This window comes from Arctopsyche grandis, chromosome 13, assembly GCF_051622035.1.
Source record: "Arctopsyche grandis isolate Sample6627 chromosome 13, ASM5162203v2, whole genome shotgun sequence".
NCBI lineage: Eukaryota > Metazoa > Arthropoda > Insecta > Trichoptera > Hydropsychidae > Arctopsyche > Arctopsyche grandis.
The window spans coordinates 17,005,671-17,032,543 of record NC_135367.1 but is presented as its reverse complement, the minus strand read 5'-3'; the positions used below and the strand labels follow the sequence as shown (position 1 = coordinate 17,032,543).

The 26,873-nt window shown below is 32.4% G+C and overlaps 1 protein-coding gene across 1 annotated transcript in view; it reads right to left on the bottom strand.

Annotated features, from left to right (window-relative positions):
- trh (PAS domain-containing protein trachealess) overlaps positions 1-26,873 on the bottom strand; it is a 236,811-nt gene that overhangs the window by 1,988 nt on the left and 207,950 nt on the right. Inside the window, exons 7-10 of the mRNA XM_077444969.1 lie at positions 17,185-17,368; positions 8,423-8,547; positions 3,057-3,250; positions 2,864-2,970 (exon numbers count right to left, since the gene is read on the bottom strand). Coding sequence (XP_077301095.1) covers positions 2,864-2,970; positions 3,057-3,250; positions 8,423-8,547; positions 17,185-17,368 — 610 coding nt within the window. The remainder of the gene's footprint in view (positions 1-2,863; positions 2,971-3,056; positions 3,251-8,422; positions 8,548-17,184; positions 17,369-26,873) is intronic.

The following is a 26,873-nucleotide window of genomic DNA, read 5'->3' as shown; positions in this document are numbered from 1 at the left end:
ACAATTTATATCATCGTATGGGTGGAGCGATTTCTTTTTTGTCGAACGACCATATTGTGTTGACTTTCGACCGCTCGTCCTTATTTTAATCGGTGCAGATGGAATGTATGAGTAATGCTAGAAAAGTTTTAAAATCAACCTAGAACTTCCTGCACAAACGCTTTTCTTATAAAGACACAGCAAACTGTCTCAATAAAACCATTTGACTTTTCAAGTAACATACATTTTATATGAAAATCAAAATGTTTTCATAGCTGAGTCAGTCATTTTTTAAGATTAAATTAAATTAAAAAAGTAACTTATTTAATTTTTCATTTCAAAGCTAAATTTGTATCAAATTTTTGTATACATTTTATAAATACAATTTAATAAATCATTTAAAATATATTAAATGTTTTTTTTTTCAAAAGTTTTATGCATGTATATATGTATGCATATGTTTTTAAAAAATAAAACAGCCTCTAAAATATAATTTTTTGTATGCTATAAGTTTTTTTTAAATAATGTATCTAAATACATAGTTCATTCTCTAGTATGATTGATACAAAACTCATTCATTTTTTGTCTTACAATTTTCAATGTAATATTGAGACGTTTTCTTTCAATATACATACAAATTTAGAAGTTTTTCCGTACTGTTAAAATATGTTTTTTTAATATTTTATAGAGTAATGCATCAAACACTATCAATTTACATTAACGATGATGTCGGTACGGAGAACTTACATATATGAATTTTGTTCTAACATCAGACTTTTTATGATAATATTCAACTATTTTACAATATCTGCGATATATATTATACGTCTATTAATCAAACTGAAGAATTCTACAGCATATTGCAAAAAAAAAAAAATTAATAGTATTGTAAAACCGTCAGAAAATTCACCAAAAAGAGTCCAAGACAAAATCGGTCACCGAAAAACCTCACAGATCTTAGATAACCCATCAGCTATGTATTTATGCAGTAGTTACACATCAAAATAAAATCTTAGAATGTTGGGAAACACCGTCAACGGAGTGACCAAACACTGTCAATTGTCATTCAAGTCGTGCCATAGCGTCACAGTAACCATTGGTCAGCCGATCACGTTCGACTAATAAAACAATTCAATTTATTTTATATACTTATATATATACACATAGGTACAAATATATATGTATTCGTGTGTGCAACGATGGAAGTGTTCATTGTTTTCCAGCGACCAGCCAGTCAGGGCTGCTCAACGATTCCCAGTAAAGCTATTTCGGACCAAATCGCCAAAAACATCAACTTTGTCTAGAGTGGACGCAATCTCGATTCGTGAAATCACTATTCAACCATCGAATGTTATCGACATTTGAAATCTAAAGGACAAACACTGCGGGGAAAATCCCCATACGAGCCCCATACATTATCAAGATTTATTCGACGGTTTATTTGTTTATTTTTTCAATACGTTCATCGTTCGTTTTCGTCAGTGTAATTAGACCAAGGTGTCGTCGACGATTGACGCATGAGGACGTATCCTTGCCGCATCCTTGTTGCGCGACTTGCATCTTAAAACTTGGCAGTCGGTTGCCAACTGTAATATTTATACTAATCAGGATCCTAATCGCGATTCGCGCTCGTTAAATATGTGTCGATACGTGTCAAAAAAAATATGCATAGGCGACAATGCAATTCATTATTCATCTGCAGTTGCATTGTGGCGCCGATTTGAGCAATTATACAATACTATAATACTATACGAGCGTATCTATGCGACTTGACAGCTGAAATATATTCGTACATACAAATTGTTTATACAAAGTCATAAATATAACATTATATGAAGAAATTATATAATATTTCATGATTTTGAAATATGTATAATATTATAATGCTACAGTTCAAGTGTTCACTTCGGTTCGTTCATGAATATAATAGTTTGTTCGTACATGGACTTAATGGTTTAAGTTTAAGAGCTACCAGTCAAAAGCTACCTTAAAATATACTTAACAGTTGTCACATGAAATTTTAGCTGTCAAAATTTTAGAGTTGCCAAAACGCCAAGCCAACGTTGCTATAATTCCCATTTTCGCTATGTTAAAAATATAGCAACCCAGGCTAAGCATATGAATGTGCATAAAGTATGGGATAATCAATTGAGAATACCTAAACTAATGCCTGATATATTTTGTGTATGAACAAACTAGTTCGTTTGTCAATGTGTTCTTTTGTGTACACTAATACCGGCCAGATTGGTTCGTGTATGAACAAACTAGTATGTTTATGAACGAACGAAATGTACATTTGGATTGTAACATATACATTAAGATGATTTAACGAGATTTTTAATGTAAATTATTAGAAAATCTCCAATTGGGGAGATTCAAAATATTTTAAGCTAACATGTATTAATTTGATATATTTATATAAAATGAAATGAATGTAAGATTTTAAATGGCTCCTATATTTATCTATATGGGCAAAACTTCTATGTGTATATTTTCATTTTTTTGATCTAATTATTTTCACACTACATAGATCTACTTTTTAATTGAAGTATGATACTATGAAATAAAATAAACTGATTTTCAAACATTTATACAATTTCAAAATTTAAATTTTCAAACAACTTCAATTAAAAGTTGATACTATTGAAATTTAAATACTAATGTTTGACTGAAATAAAATAGATTAGTATTATAAATATATCAAATCAAAATCAAGCGCAAAAATTATACATTCATTGAGGATCATTGGAATGGTCCCACGTCCAACTAAAGTCAGTGAATGTCGTTTCATTTGCTTCGATCGCAAAACGGATCTTGGGCAATTTATCGTATCGGCAAGGAAATTCCAATTGAATCTGTGGTTTTTAAACCGCTGGATACTTACAATCTACGTGGCATTTTCTAAGTTTGTTCGCGTCCTCTCCGTGGCACAACGCGTACAGGTTTTTCCCAGTCAACTCTTCGGCCGTGTAATCCAACATGTCCGACACTCTGAAAACAAGCAACGTTCGGTTTAAATATGAATCGTTTAATTTAATTTTTTACACAATTTAGATTGGAATTGGTAGATTGCTTACTTGGGTTCACAATGAGCTATTCTGAAGTCGAAATTGATCCTCGTGACGAACATGTCAGATTCCAATCGAATTTCGTGGACAGAGGGAGGAGGTAGGGCTATGGCTAGTGCTACCATTCCTAAAAGCGGAGGTGGGGCTTTTCTGCTGTGGGAAAAGCTATATTGTGGTCGTAATCTGCAGAGCATCAGCACGACCTGTTAACAAAGGTAAAATAAATTAGACAGCTTATGACTTAATAGCTAAAAAAAAACAACGATGAAGATGATTTTATGTAGAGAAAATTCATAAATTTTCAATAGTTAGGTACATTATTTATGATATACATATATTAAATATACATATGAATTTGTCTATTTACGTCTCTTATTTCTTGGCATAACGAGGAAAGACAGGAAACGGAATACGTGGGTGAAAAGTATGACAAGGGTAGTGGATATAGTGGATAGAGTGAAGAGATTGATGGGCGGGCCACGTGAATAGTAAAACAGATGAAAGGTGGACAAAATAAGTGCTATAATGGTACTCGAGAGAATGCAAAAGGGTAAAAGGAAGATCGCAGGAAAGATGGGTAGACGAAATTAGGAAAATGTGTGGGGTGAAATATATGAGAGTTGCGCAAAACAGAGACGAGTGGAAGCGTGTTGAAAAGGTCTTCATCCAGCAGTGGATGGTGAATGGCTGAAGATGATGTATATATTTGTGGATATTCAAAATACATATTTTTTTTAAATAAATTAAAAAAAAACATGTATGCAAGTCATATAGCAACAAAGCTCAGTGGTAAGAGTATAATGTAATCAACTGAGGAGTCATGGGTTAAATCCCTGGTCACGGGTTAAATCCCAGTGTTGCTGGCTCTAGGTCAACCGTTTCTCATCGGAATTTGCCAATCTATCTCATTTCATTGATGAAACGGTTCCAAGCAAATTGGCAACCTATCCTCATTTGTCAAGATCATTTTAATATATTTTCAAATTTATAATAATAATGTTATGAATATATATATATAAAGTACATATGTACAAATTTGGCCATAGTCGTCGTCTTGGGTCAAAGCCCGTAATGGCACCATAGAAAATATATATTTAATTACATATAAAAAAAATATCTTCAAAAACTTGTTCTGAAATAAGTCTGAATGTAATGAAATTTAATTTCTTTAACCTTTTAAAACGACACTAAATTACTTTGCCAAAATTGAACTTTGATATAAAAATGGTTTAAAATGGATTTTATTTTTTTATTAACTAAACTATAGAGAACTAGTTGTTTTACCCGGCTTCGCTCAGTATTTGTAATATAAACAGCGTAAATATGGCGAATGTAATAGTAAATATTAATTTGTTTTTTTATTAAATTTATTTGAATCGAAAAAAATATAATATTCAACCAATTGAATTGTCGTCATAGAAATTTTTTTATTGTTTACGAAGTTTCCAACCAAAGATACAAACATATATTTGAACCGTATATTTTCAATATAAGGTTATAGATTTAATTTGAAAAAATAAGCTAAAACATACATACTCCAATTCACATATGACTTGAAAGGTTTTCCAATCAAAATTATTAATTAATCAATCGTAACCGTAATCTTATAAACATATATTAAAAAAAAAAACCATTCAGTTTTCCCTAAATAGACAATCCTAAATAGTTGAATAGTGACGTTATTGTAATCCAACCGGAATACAATAACGTCAATATTGAAAACAATAAACGAATGAATCACTCGATTAACCGTTCACCTATAAAACGATTGAGATTCTCCAAAAACAGGATGCCAATATTGCAACAATGCAAATTTGAATCACAATGCATAGGTACGAATCCATATCGGATTAGGTCAAACCTAACCAACGTATGTACGTAGAATGTACATATTAATAAATTAAAATAGTCAATTGAAATACGTATAAACGTAATATAATAGTAGGTACATTAGTAGCCTTCGTAGTCGAATTACATACAAAACATACTACAGGGTGTAACAAATAGATAGACAGATAGAGATATGTCCGTTTTAGTACTACTGGTGCGTATCACGATCCGGTAATACCTTTTTTACGACCGAGGCCGTATAAAGCTAGAAACACAAACGGCCGCAAATGCTAATTTAACTTTATGTAACGAGGAAATTCGTCCTGAGCCAGAGGAAAAATCGTAAAAGTAATGCGTTTACTTTTGAATTTTTCAAATGGTGTTCGTTCTCCACTTTTACGGGCTTCAACGCCGATGAAATAGCATATCAAAACTTTGCAAGTTTGTATTCGAATCGGAATGATAATATAAAGTCGAGATTTGCCTACAATATGGTAATGCTCAAGTCACTATAATTATACTTGAATGATTATGATAAATTCATTTTTATTAAACGAATCTATAAATGAATTGGACGTAAGTAAAAAACCTACTAATTGATGCATAAGCAGCGTTTTTGCAATTTGTTTATTTGTTTAACCTATCATTAACATTTTAAATAAATGTTGTTTTTGTATTATATCAAAACAGGATTTATTTTCATACATTATTCGGTTTAGAGTCAGTGATTGGGCTTTTCAAAATACAAAAATATATATAATTTGATCTGTTTAGTTGTTGAGTTTGATGAACATCATAATGCAATAGAGGATTGAGAAACATTTACAATGTGTGTAAATATGTACATATGTATATGTATGTAAAGTGTTCCCATACTGTGTGACTTATCAGTACTAAAAGCCGGGACGTCCTGTGGACATACGTAAGGTGACGCCTAAGGGCGGCACACTTTGAGGGGCGGAAAATTATATACGATTTTTATTATCTAATATATAATTTCGAAAGAGACTTTATAAGGTTTAATATATTTAAGTTTTAATGTAGGTAACTATGTAGGTTTGGGTGGTAGAATCCGTGACGTTAAATTTAATTAAAATCAAATGAATATATTCAAATAAATTTAAATAAAATAAAACTATTGAAATCAACTTAATAAAATTATTACTATTAGATTAGCCATGTTTAAGCGGTATATATTAAAAAATACCAAGTGAAGCTGGGTAAAACCACTAGTTAACTATAGGTATAATCAAGCCCGTAAAGGAATCATTGACATTTATGTATGCGTGTAAATAATTTGTCATTTTAGAATAGACCATCAATTGAAATGAGCAACCAAAAAATCATGTTTTTTACTTACCGGAGCGAAGACTAATCAATTTTTACTAAATTTTACACACTTAATTCGTATATAATAATGCATTTTGTTGTTTTCTTTTTCTTTGCGTTTATGAGATATGAACGTTTTAAAAAATGCGCAATTTTTACAGATTTTTAATTTCTGCATTCATTTACTCAAAATCTAGTATTGCTGTGCCAAAAGTCAGTATTGAAATCAAGTCAGATGTTTTTTTCTATTAATTGTAATTTTTTATTTCTTTAAAATATGTATAATTAATTATTTAGTGAATTTTAAAAGTCAAAAATATTTTTTTAATGAAAAGAAACCGACAAAAATCATTGTTATATTCTAATTCAGTGGATAAAATTTAGTAAAGATTAGTAATTTTTTTGTTAACTTATGTATGTAGATAAATCCTAATTATTTATCTTAAAATATAACAAATTTACGATATAATAAGGTGAAGTAAAAAGAGGTATGTTAAAATGTAATGTAAAATATTTATTTATCTATTATAATTAAAAAAAAAAATGTCACTAAAAGGGGCGGCATTTTGAACTTCGCCTAAGGGCGGCAAATAGTCTCGGGACATCACCGACTAAAAGTTACAGTTACTTTCAATAATCTTAAAGGTATCAAACTGTGTTTGAATTCAATGAGACATTTTTTAAAACTCCTGTTTCTTTTAATTTTGATACGAGAAATAAGCAGATTTTTATAATTGTGTTCTTCAAATATTTATTTAAAATTTGAAAAATCATCCGCAAAGTTCTGGGCACTTGGTCAATTTTTTATTCACATCCTTTAACCAAATATTCTGTATGATGTAATTGTATATATGTATGTATAAAGAAAATTTCTCTTCAATACACATTATTATATTAACGACGTTATAATTTTTGAATGGTTTTACAATAATGAAAAATTCAGATTTCTTAATTTACGAAAAATCAATATTAAAATGTATTCAATAACAAACATACGAACATATTATATTATACAAACGTATTCATAATACGGTAATAAATGTCAAAGGAAGTTTCGATTCCCATTATAATTTAACAGGGGTACATTATCCGGGATGCAAACCGTCGATAAATAATCCCAGCCATACATAGATGTCTCTGGCGGTACATTTTCGTGAAAAACGCAGCCAGAAGGGGCAATTCAAAGTTTAGAACGATTTTCCGAATGGCGTGCGATGATCACGGACCGATCCTTATCTTAATGGGTTCCGGCGAAAATTGCCGGTTCGCCGCAATCGGAAAAGACACACGGGGACATTAACGCCCTCGATACCTATTATTGCAATATACTAGTTGGGTGTAATTAATGCCGTCGGGAACTTTTGTGGATATCGCGTTAAGATTATGCGAAAATGGGTCGTTAGATAAAATATTGCCACCCCTCCCCCCACCCTCTCTGAATTATAGCCCCAGGACGTGACGGTCTTTATTCATCTTTGTGTATGTATGTATGTATGTGTGTGTAATAAAATGTTATTTATTGATGTTTAACTGGAAAGGTCAATAATTAATTACTATGTGTTATTATAAGCGAATAGAAAATTAAATGGAGACTTAAACGAGCGGATAGGCTTTAAGCTCATAATGAATTGATACATTTGTATTGTATTATATTATATGATTAATTCCGATGAAAAATCTAGTTTAAAACTTACAAAATGTATTGTAGAATATTGTAGAATCTATCATAAATTTGTAATGAAATACAAAAATAACAACAACCATATAAAATAAAATATTGGGGAGTTTTATACAACCAAGAATTAAATTCACAATGTAAGACATTATTTGTAAAAAAAACAAAACCGTAATTGCAGTACATAAACTACATACTTGGTTATCAACGAAGCGCTTTTGAAATCGATTACAACACAGAAGTGCACCTTTGTGGTGCGCAAACGCACTTTGCGGTGAAAATTTGTAGCGGATCTGTCATTATGCGAAAAAAATATGAAAAATCCATTGAATTACTTTTAAGATGATATTGAAATGCACTTCTTATATTTTATATATAAAATTTTAAAGCATTCTGCGACAAAACGTGACTATTGATAAATCTAACGGTGTACTTCAAAGATCAATTTCAATCATATTTTATAAAAATATATAAAATATAGATATGCAGTATTGAAGTATGTACTACTAGTTAAACAATTGAATTGTATTGAAATTTTTACCCGGTATCCTGAAGATTTGAAGTGGCAACCCCTCTTGGTGAGCGTCGACTTCATGCGCACGCAAAAAGCTCGATCCATTCCTCTGTATACAGAGCTGCTGCCAGCCAAAGTCATCTGAGCGGACACTGCAAAGAGAGAAAATAAACTATTTATAATGCGAAACTAAAAAAAGGCACACAACTAAAAAGTTAAACAATCGTAAAAGCCAGAGAAGTGTTAAATCATCGAATCCTTGCGAATTCGACCGGCGTGAAAAAAGGCGCTTTGCTTTTACCACCGCGAAATTGCCCAGAATTTTTCTTCTTTTTGAACAGTCTCTCTGAAAGGATTTGACGATTCGCTCTCTCGGGCCATCGCGAATCACCATCCTTTGTCCTACGATCTCTTCGGGCTTTTAAAGTCGTCGTCGTCGATTTGAATCGTTCAAGTGCGCTTTTGAAAGCCGTCGAATCTCGTTATTGTTACATGCTAAATTGGACTTTAATACGGGTAGACAACGAGCTCGTGTCTTCGACGCATGATTGACAGGCATAGAGCTCGTTATATGAGCCCTCGACTATTACGATCGAATTGATTGACATATCCAGTGCTATCCTTTTATATATACTCCCTCACTTAAACTGTATATTTTACTTTGGACAGAATCGAAAGAAACAACAATAAGTTCATCATTCAAAATAAAGTTAAAAATGGAAGACGAACTATTGGATAGATCCTAGCCGTTAATATAACTCTTGTACAAAACAACAACATGACAAATTCAATACAACGTTCATTAAATCCCAAATCATCACCGAACCTATACGACATTAATGAAAGGCATTGAGAGGTGAATTACGACCTTCGATTGATGTAATGGGGATGCTGTTCGGCGGCCAACGCGCCGAGAATTGTTGATGATGTCGTCTCGCATAAGCCAACAATGGTTGTGGTAGTGATTGGTGATGGCTATGAAGAAGTTCTCGGTTCGTTTTTACCAGCTTATAATTGAACTGATTACCATACTAGGCCAACTTTAACATCGCCATATAAGACGAACCGGGCACGAGCCAGACATGTTTAGCAGCCCTCGGAGACACCGAGAGCGAAATCAATCAATCAAACCCTATCAATATTAATACATTTATTTAAAAATATAAAACAGTCATGGAAGACAATCAAAATAATTTGTATGAAGAACATTTTGCATATAAACTTCATTGCTTAGAGTTGTTTTTGTATTGTATGTAATACTCACTGCAATTATCAAAAGCCTAGTAATTAAAACATGTTTTCTAAGAAAAAATTAACGATATGAAATATAATATATATACGAGTTTTTTGATCATTATATCAGAACATGTATGCATATAATATTTGCAAAGATACGTGGTCTCATCCATCGTCGTTCGTTAGCGCCGATATAATCGACCGATTTATATGGTTTCTCTCGTGACAACAATTAACAGAGCTCTGGATAGTAATCAGTGCACGTCTCTGGCTGTTTTTCCATGTCTGTCGATACTACAGACACTGATATTGTTAAGTATAAGGGTTCGTTTATCTGCTGTCTGTCCGCCTGTCCTAAAGAGCGCCGCTAAATTAATTGCCGCCGCGATTGAAACGTATCTCTAACAAATGCCAACGACAACAACAGCTTATTCATAAATGGACGACAGCTAAGTGTTGAAAAACTCGTCGACAATACAACTGTACCAATATGGTATTCCCTACCACCGTACAGGATGCTCAAAAAATAACGAGATCAAAAATAATGGTGATTTATCGCGAGTTGTTGATGGTGCTCCATTTTCAACAATTAAAGCGCATCACATTATAATACAATTTTAATTAAACAATTGAATATTTCAACACGATTTTGAAAACGAAATACATTTTAAATACTATAAATATTTAAATCAAATAATAATACAAATGAAATTACGAAAATCAGCATTGTAAAAACGAATTTGACATTCGAAATAAATAAAAAAATATTATACATGTATGTAAATCGAAGTGAAGTGTTTAATATCCATAATATTCAATAATAAAATTTATTAATAATTTATAAGTTTACTTTTACTTTACTTTTCACGTAGGACCTCTTCTATTCCAGAATTCGATTAACATTGTTATTTCTATACGCATATGTATGTATGTACATATTATAGCTATTGTTCCTTTTATCACCAATAGAATATCGTTAAATATATTTTGGAACTGTTCATGTACAAATATACTTGTAGAGTTAGCCCATTATTTAGGTTGAAATTACATAATATTACACTTATGTGCCATAAGAAAATCTTATATCAATGTGTTTCGCCGGTGATGACGCATATATATGAAAATTGAACATTGAACGACAAAATATTACACAAACTCCAATGCACTCAAAGAAAATAGCATATTGGAATGCTGTATGCTCGGCATAACAATGAATAATAGGAAGTGAAGTTCGTGTTTTAGAAGTATGACAAAAATAGTTGATATAGAGGAGAGATTGAAGTGATTGAAATGGCAATGGGCGGGCTACGTAGTTAGAACAATGGACGAAAGGTGGACAAAATAAATGATGAAATGGTACCTGAGATAAGTGTAAAGAGTGAAAGGAGGGCTGCAAGGAAGATGGGTAGATGAAATTAGAAAAATATGTGAAGTGAGATGGATGAGAGTTTTCCACGAACATGCAATTTCTCGAGAATCGTTTGCCCAACTTTTCCAGATACAAAACACATATGTTTACGAAAATTTTTGACACAGTGAAATACTTTAGGTATATAGTAAGAATTGATTTTAAACATTTTTAAATATTTTAAAGGTGTGTTAATAGTTGAATATGTCTCGTATATCGAAGATAGTACATACATACATACATGTATATAAAAACAAAATTTTTAAATACAATATACAAACTCTTGTTTGAATGAGAAATTGCAAAATAAATATAAAGCAGATATTAAGATGTGGAATTTGAAAATTATTAGTAGCAAAATCAATATCTAGATTATTAGGTATTTTACTTAAGTTTATGAAATGTTTATATGCAATATTAAAGCCTACATTAGGTACATTGGAATATATGCACATATTTTCTAATTAATTAAATTATTTTAATTTTGAAATTCTTGTGAATATCGCTTTCGATTTACATATGTATGCATGTACATATATACGTATGTAAATACATATGTATATAAATTCTAAATATTAGAAGTGTTTGGATTTGAAATTCTGATTTTCTTCAAATGTAGCAAATTTTACTAATACAACAAAGTAAACGTGATCTTATTGCATGTTTCGAAAAATACATAATATTTCTAAAATGTACATACATATGTATGTATATACACACGTAGGATGTATCGTAGACTTGGTCGTAGCCGCCGGTATCTCATTTGTATTGGCGTAGCGTTTCGTCGAATCGATCCAAACATTGTTATTCCTCTCTCCTACGAAGCCTCCGAATACAACAGCTTACCGTGGAAATTTTTCAACTTTTCTCAACGATTTTGCAACGAAAATATTTTTTCCGACACAGAATCGACCATCGATAATATTTTTAACGAAAGCAAAAATACCTATTACACGCATCATAATATTAAATAAACCCAAAGCATTATAATTTCTAAGTGGGGCACTGGCATACGTTTTAATATACATATGTATATGCGCCGTTATATAAACACAATCTACACGTACATATGTATGTACTTGGAAGTACTGTACGAGAGTTATCAACAATTTTACTAGCGGCGACATTTTACACGTTTTCGCCGATCCGTGACCTGGGTGTACTATCAGGATACTCTTCTAAGATGTCCTTAGTAAAGAGCAAGGATACGACAAACACTATAATACCGGAAAAGTACACATACTGTACTTTCCTGGAAAACAATATTGCTCGGCAATTTTTAGTCTTCTTCGTAAACATGGATATCCTTAAGATATATTGAAATTGTTTGTGATATTTAGATATGATTTGCTTCGTTGAAGATGAGGTGGCCGCAGACGTGTTTTGCGGTATTCTGGATAATACCTAACCGTCATAGTGCCATTCAATATTCTGCAAGCGATGGACACATCGCAAGTACAGACATAATTGGTTTCCAATGCTTGTTATATTATATTAAAAAAAACTTCGGTTGTACGATACAAATATATTTAATTCAGATCGGCTTACTTGGAATGAGTAAAAAAATGCTCTTTTTATAATAATAATGCCTACTACTGATTGATTCAAAGAATATAGATATTTTATAGATTTGTAATATCGTTTACTTTTGCACTATTTAATGAAAATTAATGATTAAATAGAAAAACAGACTATATGATTTTTTTAACGAGAGGATTCTTGATTGGTAAAAATAGCCGAAAAAAGCAGTTATATTTGTTACTAACTTGAAAAAGTGTTTTCAATGAATCTTTTCGATGTTTTGAAAAAAAGTTTCAGTTCATTATTGACAGTATTTAAAAAAAAGTAATAAAAATGCTGCCTTTATTCAAAGTCTAATATATGTATGTATGCATGTAAGAAGGAGAACAGATTTAACAAATAAAATTCTGTTAAGTAAAAACAATTCGACGTGAAAGGTGGTATAATACTTGCATCATTTAGTCAAATGTAAAAATTCATCTTATTTGTCATCTGATCTATATATGTACATATGTATATCAAATAGTATTTGTACTTACATTGACAATCGACTTGTTTATTCCATAGAATAAATCGAAAGAAATTGTCGAAAAATGTATCTGAAATTAAAACATTATTCAATAAGGCAATTGAATATTCAATCATCTTTTTCGATGGATTTTATTTTTAAGCGTATAGTAGTAGTAGTATGCATAAGAAACCTTGAATGAAAATAAGAATACGAAAGACCCTTTTAAAAATAAAACCAGACCTAGAAGTCATTGTCACGACATAAATCAATTAATCGCAGCTTCTCTTTTTTAAACAAACTTGCTGTCGTTCAAGAATTCCAACAAAATCGTTAAGTTTTCAATTATTCGATGCAACACCGCGGACCAAATCCGTCAGCATTATCTGCACTTCTCAAACTTTATTTTATATTTAAAAAATAATACAATCTGAACATGACTACGGCGTATTATCGAGCTTGCTTTATTATACTCACATCGTTTTAAATTTAAACTTTGAAATTATATACATACACAAGATTGTTGTAAAATTCAAATTGAATATGGAAGAAGAGAGTTTGAGGAGCACTCCCGAGTATAAAAACCGCTTAATCATCTCGACGTTAGGAGATGTGTGCCGGCCTCAAGCTGGCTGGCATTCAACGAACTTTGGTCTTCGACAATCGGCTCCATGCGGCACGGCTCAGACAAAAACCCAAGTCGAATTCGGTAGGAGCGATAGTAGCACCGATCAATATAATCCCAAAAAAAGGCCCATCTAATTTGGTTGGTAATTAATTATTTTGTTGTTGTGGTGGGGACAGTTAGCGACCGGCGGCACCATGTCGGATGGGCTTAGGAGAGCCTTCGACAATTTACTTCGTGACTTCCACGGAAGATACACGCCATTGTTCTCTCTCCGGGGCATTTGGTGCCACTCTGGAAGCCGTAACCGAAGCGAAATATTCAAATTTAAATCTTCATAGACGATCATTACCAAATGCCAAAGAAGGCTATGCTCTTCATTGCACAAGAAGTGTATGAATTCATCGATCGGAACGTGCATACAGAATTTCAAGCATAATTTTTTACCTTACATTTAAATGAAACCAATCATAATTCATAGTTCACCGTAAATTATATATGCATACATATATGTATGTATATACAACATCTTTTAATTTCTAATGATTTCTAAACACAGAGGGAATATATGATATACACATTGATATATTTAATTATAATATACATACATGTCCAGTAGTAAAGAAAAATAAATAAAGAGACGTGTGAAATTAGGATGGAGTGCATTTGGATGAATGAATATGGTTTTTAAATCAAAAATGCCACTTTGCCTGAAGAAAAAGATCTTCGATCAATCAATGTGTTTTGCCAGTGATGACGTATGGATGTGAAACTTGGATATTGAACGCCAAGTTGCTACACAAAGTCCAATGCACTCAAAGAAGTATGGAACGTTGTATGCTTGGAATAACGAGGAAAGACCGGAAACGGAATACGTGGGTGAGAAGTATGGCAAGAGTAGTGGATATAGTGGATAGAGTGAAGAGATTGAAATGTCAATGGGCGGGCCACCTGGCTAGAAGAATGGACGAAAGGTAGAAAAAAGTACTAGAATGGCACTCGAGAGAATGCAAAAGGGTAAAGGGAATACCGCAGGGAAGATGGGTATACGAAATTAGGAAAATGTGCGGGGTGATATGGATGAGAGTTGCGCAAAACAGAGACGAGTTGAAGCGTGTTGGAGAGCTTGAATATAATTTGCTATAAAGACCTTGAATATAATCTGCAAATTTTAACAAGAGATGGCCATTTTTATGTATTATTTATGTAAATCATATATAGACGTATTAGTATTTATGTAATCATCTTAAGAAATCAATTTGATTAGGAAATGACGTTAGATTTATCAATTTTAGAAAGGAATAAAATGAAAATTACTGTAAAAGGCTCGGATATAATCATCAAATTTAACAAAAAATGTCCAGTTTCAATTATAATGGTATAAAAAAAACAAGAATCATTTAATTGGAATTTGAATCACAAATTTTCACTCCCAATTCTTAGATTGAATATCTAAATGAATTATTATTTGGGGTTCAAAATTAATTAAAAATGTATGTTTATTAAAAAAAGTATACATAATTAACATTACAAATTAATAAATTTCATATTCGTACCTATCTACATATGTATCTATGTATGTACATGTGAGAGGAATTGATTCATTAATTAAAAGTCTACATTGAAAAGGGGTAGTTGGGTCGAATTAATTCAACACGCTAAAATCGAGGTTCTTCAACAATACAACCCACTTTAGGCAGTGATCCCTCTTACCATACAATACAAATACTCGACCGGTCACGGTAGCGTTTTGACGTAATTTAATTAGCATCCGATCGTTCGTGTATTGATTTTTTTTAAACGTTGGCATGATTGAATTCTTGGGTCACTTATGTGTCATTCGAAGTGTACGGGAGGGGAAGGTTGGAAAAATGTCAGCGTGAAATTCACCGGTCGACGAATGAACACAAAGAAGAAAGGGCGTATCGAAAGTGTTCTCGGTAAGGAAGTTTTACACGCAAAAGAGTAGAATAAAAATGTCGAGGATTGAATTCGACGAAATTCCTGTTGCTGGGTACTGAATCAGAATTGGAGATGGAGAAAATTGATGTGGCGTACCGGTGAAAATGTTCCCACGGATCAAAATCAATAAGCCGACAAAAACAAATCACGGTGGCCAAGAGCACCAATGAACCGTATTAAACAATGCGAAGGAGACAGTCAATGATTTTTATACTAAGCAAAAAAAGTCATTTCATATTCTGCGTAGATAGAATATATATATTGATAAAAACAGATAAGGTATTTTTAATTTAATACATTTTTATAATTAATTTAAGCAAGATGTTAGTCAATAAGTTAGTCTCCAGATAAATGAAGCCAAAATAAAGACGTGTCACCATTTGATTTTTTTATAATCTGGACATCTGTAGGCGTCATATTTAAAATCATTAAAACGATTAATTTTAAGCTCATCTACAATTTTCATTCAAAAACTATTTACATAGTTGTATAAAATTGTAAACTAAATGCGTATACATATATATGTACATATACATATATGTGTATCAAATTATTAAACAAAATCAGCTCCTACAAGAAAATATGTGATTAGATATGCACTAAAAATACTATAAGATCTCAATACTGGTACTAAGAAACCTATTCTACCGGTATTTGACAAAAAAAATATTTTTTATTTATTTATTTTTATCAAAATGTAGTAATTTCAATTTTGTGTTAGATGGATTCTATTTAATTTAGAAGATAACATTGCATCAGTTAGTTTTGTATGGATAAGTCGAAGAACGAGCCAAAACAAAATATTTTTTGACCTGATATTCAAAGGAGTCTCTTAGTATATCATAAATTTAAAATCTAAGATAAAGTGTGCCAAAAATTTCGAGACTATTTCCGAATACATATCAATGTATATATTAATTTATTGATAATGAGAAGCTTCGTCGCCTTCCATTTTTGTTATATAATAAATTAATAATCTTAAATATGAATTTTATTATTAATTAATAAATATAAATTTAACTATTAAATTGAATTCAATTATAATAAATAATTATTGATTAATCGATAATTGATTAATTATTATTTTATTGCACCAATTGCTTAAATTAATCAATACCGGGAGATACAGGTTCTACTGGCAAAGATAAAATTTATTTCGGTAGTACTGGTAATAAATATCGGTATTTTTGGAGATCCTAGTTGAAAGGTATGTATATATAAATATTTATATTTGTATGAAGTTAGAAATTTTATAAATATGTATATATGTATGTACATACAATGTATTTAGGGATAGTAAATTTATGAATGAAATGCAAAACAGTTATATCCGATCAATTTTCCACATCAAAATAATCCCAATTTCGGAATTGCCCATGCGAAAATATCGTCTGTACAAAAAGTGCACAGTGAATGAACATTGCCGGCCGTCATTTATGCGTCACCGATTTCACCGTCGATTGCCGTGTGAATTTGTCACCAACGACTAAGTACTGTGATTTTTTTAGAAATTCCAAAGAAAAACTCACCGTCAGGATTGTTGGTGCCTGTATTGGGGGCATTTTCGTCATCTGGTGTGCTCGCCGGCGAGCTGACACCACCTCCACTTCCACCACTTCCGTTTCCGACCAAAGTCAACCCCAGATGCTCCGCAACTTCCGCATGATCGGCCTGGTGGATGTAGTCGAAGATGCTGCTGCCGGTCATCTCCACCTGAAATAAAATAAAAAATTGAAAACTCTCGAATTGTATCACGTTACTAAATGCCATCTTGGGATTATCGCCGTATATATGTATGTATGTACATATGTACACTAGTCTATTGTTTCTGTGAAGGTTTCATTCACATGACGCACCTTCCTTCGATCATTTTCAATTCTGTCCCATGGTCTTCCGCTTTTGTCATTCAACTCGTGTCCTATGTGAGAACGACGCTTTTTTTTCGACTTAAACTCGGCAGAGGATTTTATCATTTCCTTTATGGTTTACGGTATACATTTTTATTATACAGCTCGTACACTCTTTGGCGGTTTTATTTATATTCCTATACAAATTTTTAAACATTTTAAATAAACACGTTTGTTATTCAACGCCTCGCGCGGGCGGCAACAGACAGGAAATCGTTCATTGTTTTCTACTGCCTGAAACGATACGATTTGATAAAGATGCACTCGAAATATGCACAATATGATAAAATGGAAAATTTCTCAATACTATTTGTATAATAATTGCGTAGATTTGTAAATAAAAATATTGTCAAAAGTGAAATTTTGAACGCATTACGCACTCTCTAACTTTCGCTTGAACGATCGTTATTGTTTCGTTTTGATTATTTACCTATATAATCAAAATTTAGATATAGTTTGAAACAAATATCAAAGCATTATTTCGAATAAAAAATAGATAATATATCTCATTTAAGAAACCACAATATTTTTTAAAGTAGCTTAGTAAATTCGAGTTGTAATTGCATATATGTATGTATAGATGTACGTATTTGTCATATGAGCCGTTATATTTGAAAGTGGCGGTAGTCCAATTTTCAGTTCCAAAAACATTATTTCTGTTTGACTTAATTCACAAATTGTTATCAATTCGACATGTCCAAAATCTCTAAAAAGCAGAATAAACGTATTACAGGCCACGAGTATTTTTAAATATTGTTAAACGTAAAACTTTATATTCTTAATGTATTGCGAAATATTTCTCTAAATGAAGAAATGTGGACTTTTACCACTTTCAAATATGGTAAACTCTTATTTATATTAAAAATCGAATCATATGAAATACTAGCCGGCGTTGTTCAGAGACATACATAATTGAAAATAAAGGGTTCGAAAACATTCTAAAACTCGTCTATGGTTTGAAAATAGGATGCGAGTGTGTATAGACAATTTGACAGCTAAGTTGAAAGAGGTGAATTTGCATAGTAGAAAAATGTAAAATTATACAAATTATAGATTTACAAAATTTGATCTCAATTGGGTTTGGTAAAAGCTATGAAATTTGTATATTTATGGTAGTTTCTGTGTATAAATACAGTATATATGTAGCTATTTCTGAGCTGTTAGTATATTAAATTCGTTATAAAATAAAATTATCGCTTTATACATATGAAAAGCATAAAACAATATCAACACGAGTCCAAATCATTACATACAGTTTAAAAAAATAAAATCGCACGGTTGTAAATCAAAATAAATTAATCAAAATCTAAGCGCCAATATTTCGCAGATCGAGTCTGCCTCGTGCGTTCTGATCGATCTAATCGACGTCCATGTCGCAAACAGACCATACAATTGTCGAAATGTTACAGGCATATTACGCAATAGTGGGACGAGCTTGTGCATTTATTTATTAGATGCACATGCAACGATTCGAATTAGCGTCCGTCGCATTAACTACTGTTAGACGTGAAGGCACGTGACGCCGTCGTCGACGCGTTTCGTAACGCGTAAGTGACGCTCTCCTTCGAAAGAGGCTTCGTATTATTACTACGTGACGCCGTAGACCCGTCCGTGAATGAAGACGTCTGTCTGTCCTTCTGTGAACGTCGGATCGCGTCCTCAAAGTACGTGCGGGTCAAATGACAAGATACATACTACATAGTACTGAAATATGGTTAGAATGTTTTGATAAAACCTCAATGAAGTGTTGAAAACTAGTTTGCAATCTTGAATTAAGAATGTTATTAATATAATAACAGATAATAAATTTGTTTCTTTAATGGAGATCTCAAAGAAGTATGGATAGATAGCCGTATGTTCGAAACAAGGAGGAAATATAGGAAACGTAATATGTGGGTGAGGAGTATGACAAGGGTAGTTGATATAATGGAAAGTGAAGAGATTGAAATTGCTATGAGTGAGTCACAAAGTTAGAAGAATGGACGAAAGAAGTGCTGGCATGGTACCCGAGATAATGTAAAAGGTTGAAAGGAAGGTCGCAAAGAAGATGGTAGATGCAATTGATGACGTTTGATTGCAGGACTTGGGCTTTGAACGCCAGTTTTGAACTGCATAAAGTCAAGTGCACTCAAAGAAGTTTGGATCGCAGTATGCTAGTAATAACGAAGTGAGATAGAATACGGAATACGTGGGTGAGAAGTATGATAAGGGTAGTTGACATAAAAAGGAGAGTGAAGTAAGATATATGAGAGAAGGGTGTTGAAGAGGCTTCATCCAGTAGAGGATGGCGAATCGTTTTAAATGTTTAGTGTTTTAATCTAATTTAACATTTAAAAATATTCAATCAAATTAGAATAGACCATTAGAGAGATGTGTAAAGTCGAGCCTCAATTTGCATACAATTTATGTATAAGATAATACAATACTATTAGAAGAAAGTTTGAAATGCATTATTATGATTTATGTATATAAATCAGGTAGTATATTAATTAAATCAAAGATAAATCCACAATATATGATTAGTAGATTGTACTAAAATAATAATCATAGGCTATTTATTCCATTGATTTCATTACTTATAGCTATTATCATAAAAATGCATATAAAATTGAATGCGACGAAATAAAACGTTACGTAATTCAATAGATGAGTGAAGCGACAAAGTATTTTTTATTATTATTTATTCAGTATTCTAAAGAATGTGAATAAAGCTGATAGGCAATGATTCAACACTCGAATCACGTACTGTCAGTATCCCCCCTCGAAAGATGGAATTATTTTATTCGTATTTGAATTGATTCCTTGTAATGATTTGCATGTGAAACGTTCCCGGGAAACAATACCAAAATAACTAATATCGAATCGGAGCTACTTGGGTTCTAAAGAGTGCACTAAACGATTATGGTTTATAGGCGCTAATTTCCTATTCGGAATATCGACAGAGACATTGCACACATATTGATAGCTCGGATTTTTAGTATTCAAATGCCGCGGTCGGTTTTTTCTACTTTGCTTAAATTTGAAGATCGTATCTCTTAGATTGATTGACGTCGTGTGTGCCATACGACATACTCAATATAATAAGGGTCACATTGTAGACGCCGGATCAGAATTTCAATTCTTTAAACCGTAGACCGACACGTGTATAGCCCGTAATAATGATTTGGTGATATTTAGATCCAATGATGTACAGAAACATGTGAAATTTTTGGATAGATAGATTTAAATAAAGTAAATTTGGGATTTTCTCAAATGACTACAATCCGGGAAATTCTTCAATTTCAGATCACCTCTATGTTTTTTGATGAAAATAAATGAATAAATATGACATTGACATGTACATATATACAATCTCATATCCTTTAGAATACTAAATCGTAGACGGGTTATATATAGATGGGCGTTGAAGCTTTTTTTCCAACTTTAATTATCCAGAGAAACGCCGGGCATCATAGACTGAGTATCAATATAAATCGTAGACGGGTTATATGTAGATGGGCGTTGAAGCTTTTTTTCCAACTTTAATTATCCAGAGAAACGCCGGGCATCATATACTGAGTATCAATATAAAAGTCGCCGCATATTGTAATGAGTGCAGTTTATACCGATTGCATTTTATTTTGAATATATAATATACATACATATGAATTGCCAAAAAATTATAAGAAAAATGTAATTGTCTTAGAATAAAGATTGCATTAAATGGTTGATTACAATAACTGTTGACAATTTAAGGTTTTCCTCACGTACTTGGAGAGCTGATAGTATCGCGTCTTCCTGGTGGGCTGATGTAAAATAAATATTTAACCACCGGGAAAAGTCGTTTCCTGTCCGATATGCTGTTGTACGATCCATTTAAAATGCAACTCTGCGCAAAGTAATTTAAAATGACCTGCGATATTTTTCAAAGTACAGCAATACATAAAATACTGTGTACATGTCAAACATGTGCAATTTTTCAATATATTCAATAGGTTACGGGTTGCATTTTAGATGGATCGTCAAAAGAGAGCTGAAAGAGTCAACCTTCCCACTCGCGATAGTTCGTGAATAAATAAGTACATACACACATCTTCGAATCGAATTTGTACGACGACGTGGCATGCGCCATGTAAAATGTTATTAACCTTTTAATTGCCGAAAGCGCAGGGCCGAGAGGAAATGGACACTGGGTAGTAATCTCGTCACGTAAAACAATGAATCGTCAACGGCCTTATATATATCGACTATGGGAATTTTTTTCACGTAATTTATTCAACTTTTCAGTTTAATATTCTCGACGTTCAATGGCGTTATGTGGTAAATCTCAACGGCGATGACGGACGGGTAGAGGGTTAAAAATTATATACAACTGTATACAATAAAATATAATATTTTACGCAACCGATTTGGTTACTTCACACGCTGCATACGAAAGTTTTATTCATATCGCCATCTTAATTTGGAACGCCATTTTGTTTCAAGTTTTTTCGATAACACAACATACATATATGTACATATTCATACATACATACATATGAACGAAGATTAAGACCTTCGTGTCATTGCTTATTAGAGGTCAAAGTTAGTAATTCTCACATTTCAAATGATATAGTTTAAAGCATATGAAAAAGTATATTTACTTATATGAACATATTTATCTAAGATTCTTATATTTTAGATCTCATTTTATATGGTAAAATAAGTCACTAATTTGGTAGATGTGTGAAATGAAAATATGAATATAGTCTTAATTGATTTTTCAATGAATAGTTGGTGGCATAATAAAAATATTCTGCCATGAAGAATCTGTCGTTGAAGAATGAGAAAATCTTAAAAATTCAACTGAAAATGTTTCCTAACCACTTCTGTATATATTTATGTATGTACATACAATACATACATGCCTCGTATCAAGAATATAACTACTGCATAATAACCAATTATTTCTCAATGTAATATCTCAATGTTACATCCCCTATATTGATTAATTTCGTTATCAATACTAATCAATAACTTAGAGTTGATCGTGTGAGAAGCTTTGGAGTTTAACTTGATCTTTAATTATGTTAATAATAAGTAATATAGGAATTTGGGTTTCATTTTTAGATTATCCAAGGCCTTTAGTTAAATCCCACAGTACTGTTGCCTTACTCATTCTGGAATTTCTAAGTCATCTGGAATTTGCTAGTATTGTTTAGTTAATTTTTCATTGTTGTTATTACTATTTAGAAAGTTTTTAAGTGTTTTAATGCTGTTTTAAGAAATGTAAAACTAAATTTTCTGTAAAAATACATTGGATGGCATATCTTTTCTATCTAAAAAATCTTCCACTTCATAAAAGGAGGGAAATTTGACATTCTTCACGGTGGATTACATTAAAATAACATAACTAATTAGTTCAAAATTAAAATTCAAACTACTTATACAAAATAGCAAATCTAAACCACTACAAATAATGCAATATAAATCGCAATCAAACGTCAGCAGTAGTGCATCACAACAGGTGCATCACATAGAGGCACCAGCATACGAAGCGTTCAAAACAGAACCGATCTAAAAAAAACTAAAAAAATAAAACAAAATTTGCATACAAAATGCAACTGCGACGAAACTTACATATACTAAATAATTAAATTATTGTACAGCTTCGAATTTGAAATTGTTAACAGTGTACGGACAGGAGTTCGTCCCCCTCAATTTAGTCCGAACAAACAGTGGGCGGGTCCAGGGTCCGCCTTAATTGCTAGGCCTGCCTCCGGTAATTGATATGTGAGGTGAGGAAGGTGTGCGGCCCCCAATTTGAGAGCCCCTGGCGCTTGCCTATGCACCCGTGCCAATTGACATTCAAAACGTGCCGCCACTCACCTGCCTTTGATGTACTCGCTTGCGGCCAATTCGTGTCTAACGTCTATGAAATTATATATGTACGTATACATAATATATACAGTCTAGGTAATTTATAAACATACATATACGCTTTATTATATGTAATATGTAATGCGTCCTCCACGCTTTTTATGTGAACGTTGGAAATTTTACGATTTCCTACATACGTATGAAAGTACCCACTTTTGAATGTATGCATGTATGTATGTATGTATAGTAAACATTTAGTAATATTTTATAGGATTACTATCGTAGTGTTTATTTAGGTATGTATTTTTTGTGATTATGTACATATGTATATGGAGTGATTGTTGTTCAATGGAAATTCCATTCCATGAACACTATTCATAATGTAGTTAAACCCATAAAATTATTTAAGTTTATAAGTCGAATGGGGTTTTCTTTTGAAAAAAAATACAATTGAATGTAAGAAGTGCCATAACTAGGCTGGTGAAACAGTTGCAAAGGTGCAAGGCCCAGTACAAAGTACTGTTTGCGCCCTTGACTCGGGAAAGAAAATTCCGGGAATTCACGGAAATGTTGATTTTCCGTATCCCGGGAATTCTTATCTTGAATCTCGGGAAAAATATTTTAATCAAAATGGTATAATGAAGGCGAATGTATAATATTATACATATGTATATCGTACGATGAAACTATTATGAAACGAGTGTATTCTTTTTACAAGGCTCTTTGTATTGACGATTCCAAAACTGAATAAATTCTTTTAGATTCTGATGAAGATGAGATAATTGTGTGTTTGACGATGAATGAAGAATCAAATACGGAGCTTTCAAAGATAAATCTACAAGATAACGTAAATTAAAATAACCTCGACTTAAAAACAGAAATGAAAATATATGTACATATGTATATACAATATGCTGACGGGAGAAAAAACAGATAATTAAAAAAATGTTTTCGTCTCTTTTGAAATATAAGAGAATTTTCCATTGCTTGAAATATTTGCGCCACATCTAGAAATAGGTTTTCGTATTATCATTTAAGTATTTTAGTATTCTTAAGAAGCTATTTCAAATAAATTTACTTTTATAATCAAATTTTTTTCAGTTAATAGATATATTGTTTACTTTTTTAAATATTTTATAAATAAAAAATGTTAAAAAAAATAAATTAAATACAAAAAATATATATACATATGTATGTATATATCATATGTCCCGGGATCTCGGGAATCCCGGAAACGATCCCAAGCTTCGGGAAATCAGAAACCCTAGTACAAATAGAGGCCCAAAATATTTTTCGTTGTGTGTTGTTGATAGAAAATGTATACGTATACCGCTTTACAAATTTGTCTGATAAAATATAATATTCCTAAAAATTTTAATTATGATAATTGAAAAATGTTAATATTAGTTATACTATTTCCCCATTAAAATAAAAATAATTCACAATAAAATAAGGGCACCAAAGTTTAAAATATACACATATGTACATATTTATGTATACATATAAAGATTCTGAATTGATTGAGATGTTGATATATTATGAAATTTATGGAAAACTAAGTAAATATCCCTTATTTTATTTTATAAAAACTCTCTGTTTTTTTATTTCTGTCTTATTTTATTTTATAAGATCTCTCTGTTCATCAAAGCAACAAGCATAACAAATTTAAATTGACAATCATTATAAAATCGTATATTAGATTACGTTATATATGAGATTAAAATATAAAAAAGTGTATATCGTAGCAAAAACCCATCAAAAAATAATTTCATGCATGCGTTTTGGATTCTCAAGAGCATATATAAGGTATATCTACATATGTACATATACGATCGTATTTTCAAAGTTGGCACGTTTTACGACTCCGACTCACTCGTAATTTAAAATGTAAAAGTGCAGCTTGCACGTCTATCTGCAAAATGTATTATTCTCGGTACCTCTCTCTTCTTCCCTCACAACATCCCTTTCTCCCTAGGACGACCGGTGTGAGCCGCACGCGTCCGGAACTTTCCGGAACTCGGGGGCCATTCTCACGTAATTTGGAGTTGGCTGAGAAGTTGCGTCGTTATGCACAAACTTGATCGTACCAGCCAGCCGATATTAAGCACACGTCTAGTAGAGAGAGAGAACCAGCGAGATGCTGGAGCTTTCAATTTCACCGACGGGAATTTTCAATAATAAAAAGTCAAGTTTTACGCGGCACCGGGCTGCAGGGTGTTAAACGGCCGTTGATGGATGCTGCGATATTTCCTGTTCCGGCATCCATTTCCATACGTTTTCCGAGAGAATTTCGCACGAACAATGGTAAACATATTATATACACATAAACACGGCGTGTGGGTGAATATTGAGGGGGTGGAGTAGATGGAAGGGGGTCGGAAAGGTAGACGAGAAGGGGAAGGTTTTGAGACATCGGGGATGTGAGGCACGCGGGCTCCACGCACGTGACCCGCATCGGACAAGCATCCCTTCATCCCCTTCCACTTCTTCCTTCCCTCCTTGGTTTAGTTGAACCAAGTTCGGCGTGTCGTCACGTGAATGGAACGCATAAACCAAAAAATAACTGGATCAATTAAGATCGACATCAACTCAAATCATCTCACATAATAACTATCGTATTGTATACATACAATAAAGTTTAAATCAAATATTCTGATTTAAAAGTATAAAATTATTCAATGATTTTGGTAGGCAAGCGTTAAATTAACATGTAATAGAGGAAAAATTGGTTGATATTTTGAAAACAGAATCATTAGTATGCTTAGAAAGAAACTAATACGTAACTTTAATAAGGAAAATTGCTATATAATGAATGGGCTTTAAAGTGTCGTATCATTATAAAAATACATTTACCATAATATAAGACAATAAGTAAACAATAAGCTAAATGGTAACACACATGCATACATGTAATGTATAGAAATAGGCTTTACGAGTATAAGCGGGCGTGGCTCGCGATCAAGTTTAAGAGGATTTTATCGCGGGTCCGGATTTTCCACATGAAAAATGAACCGGAGACGTGAGCCGGAATATCCCTTCCCGAGGATTACCTACCGAAGTTTCCTACCGAGGATTACCTACCGAACTTCTCAAATCTGCGCTGTACCACCGTTTCGCTATTGTAATCCGCCAAGTTTACCATGCGGCGATTATGAGGCTCACCTCGGCTATTTCTGAACCGCTTCAACGCATACTTAACAACCCCCTTATTAAAACGAAAACATCACATCATCATCCTATACGACCTCTCGAACGATTTTCCAACATGTCACGCTCCCATCCAAACATCGAAACTCTCCTAAATTCAATGAACTTATTGACTTCTACGAGGATCTAATCCATGAATCTTCCAGTAGATACGTCCGATATACTTGGATGTGATTTCGAATTGAAGATTTGAAGGTTGGACGTGAATTCGGTCAGGTGTTGTCAACGTGGGCACCGATTGACCGAGAGCGTTGTTGCGTTTCCAG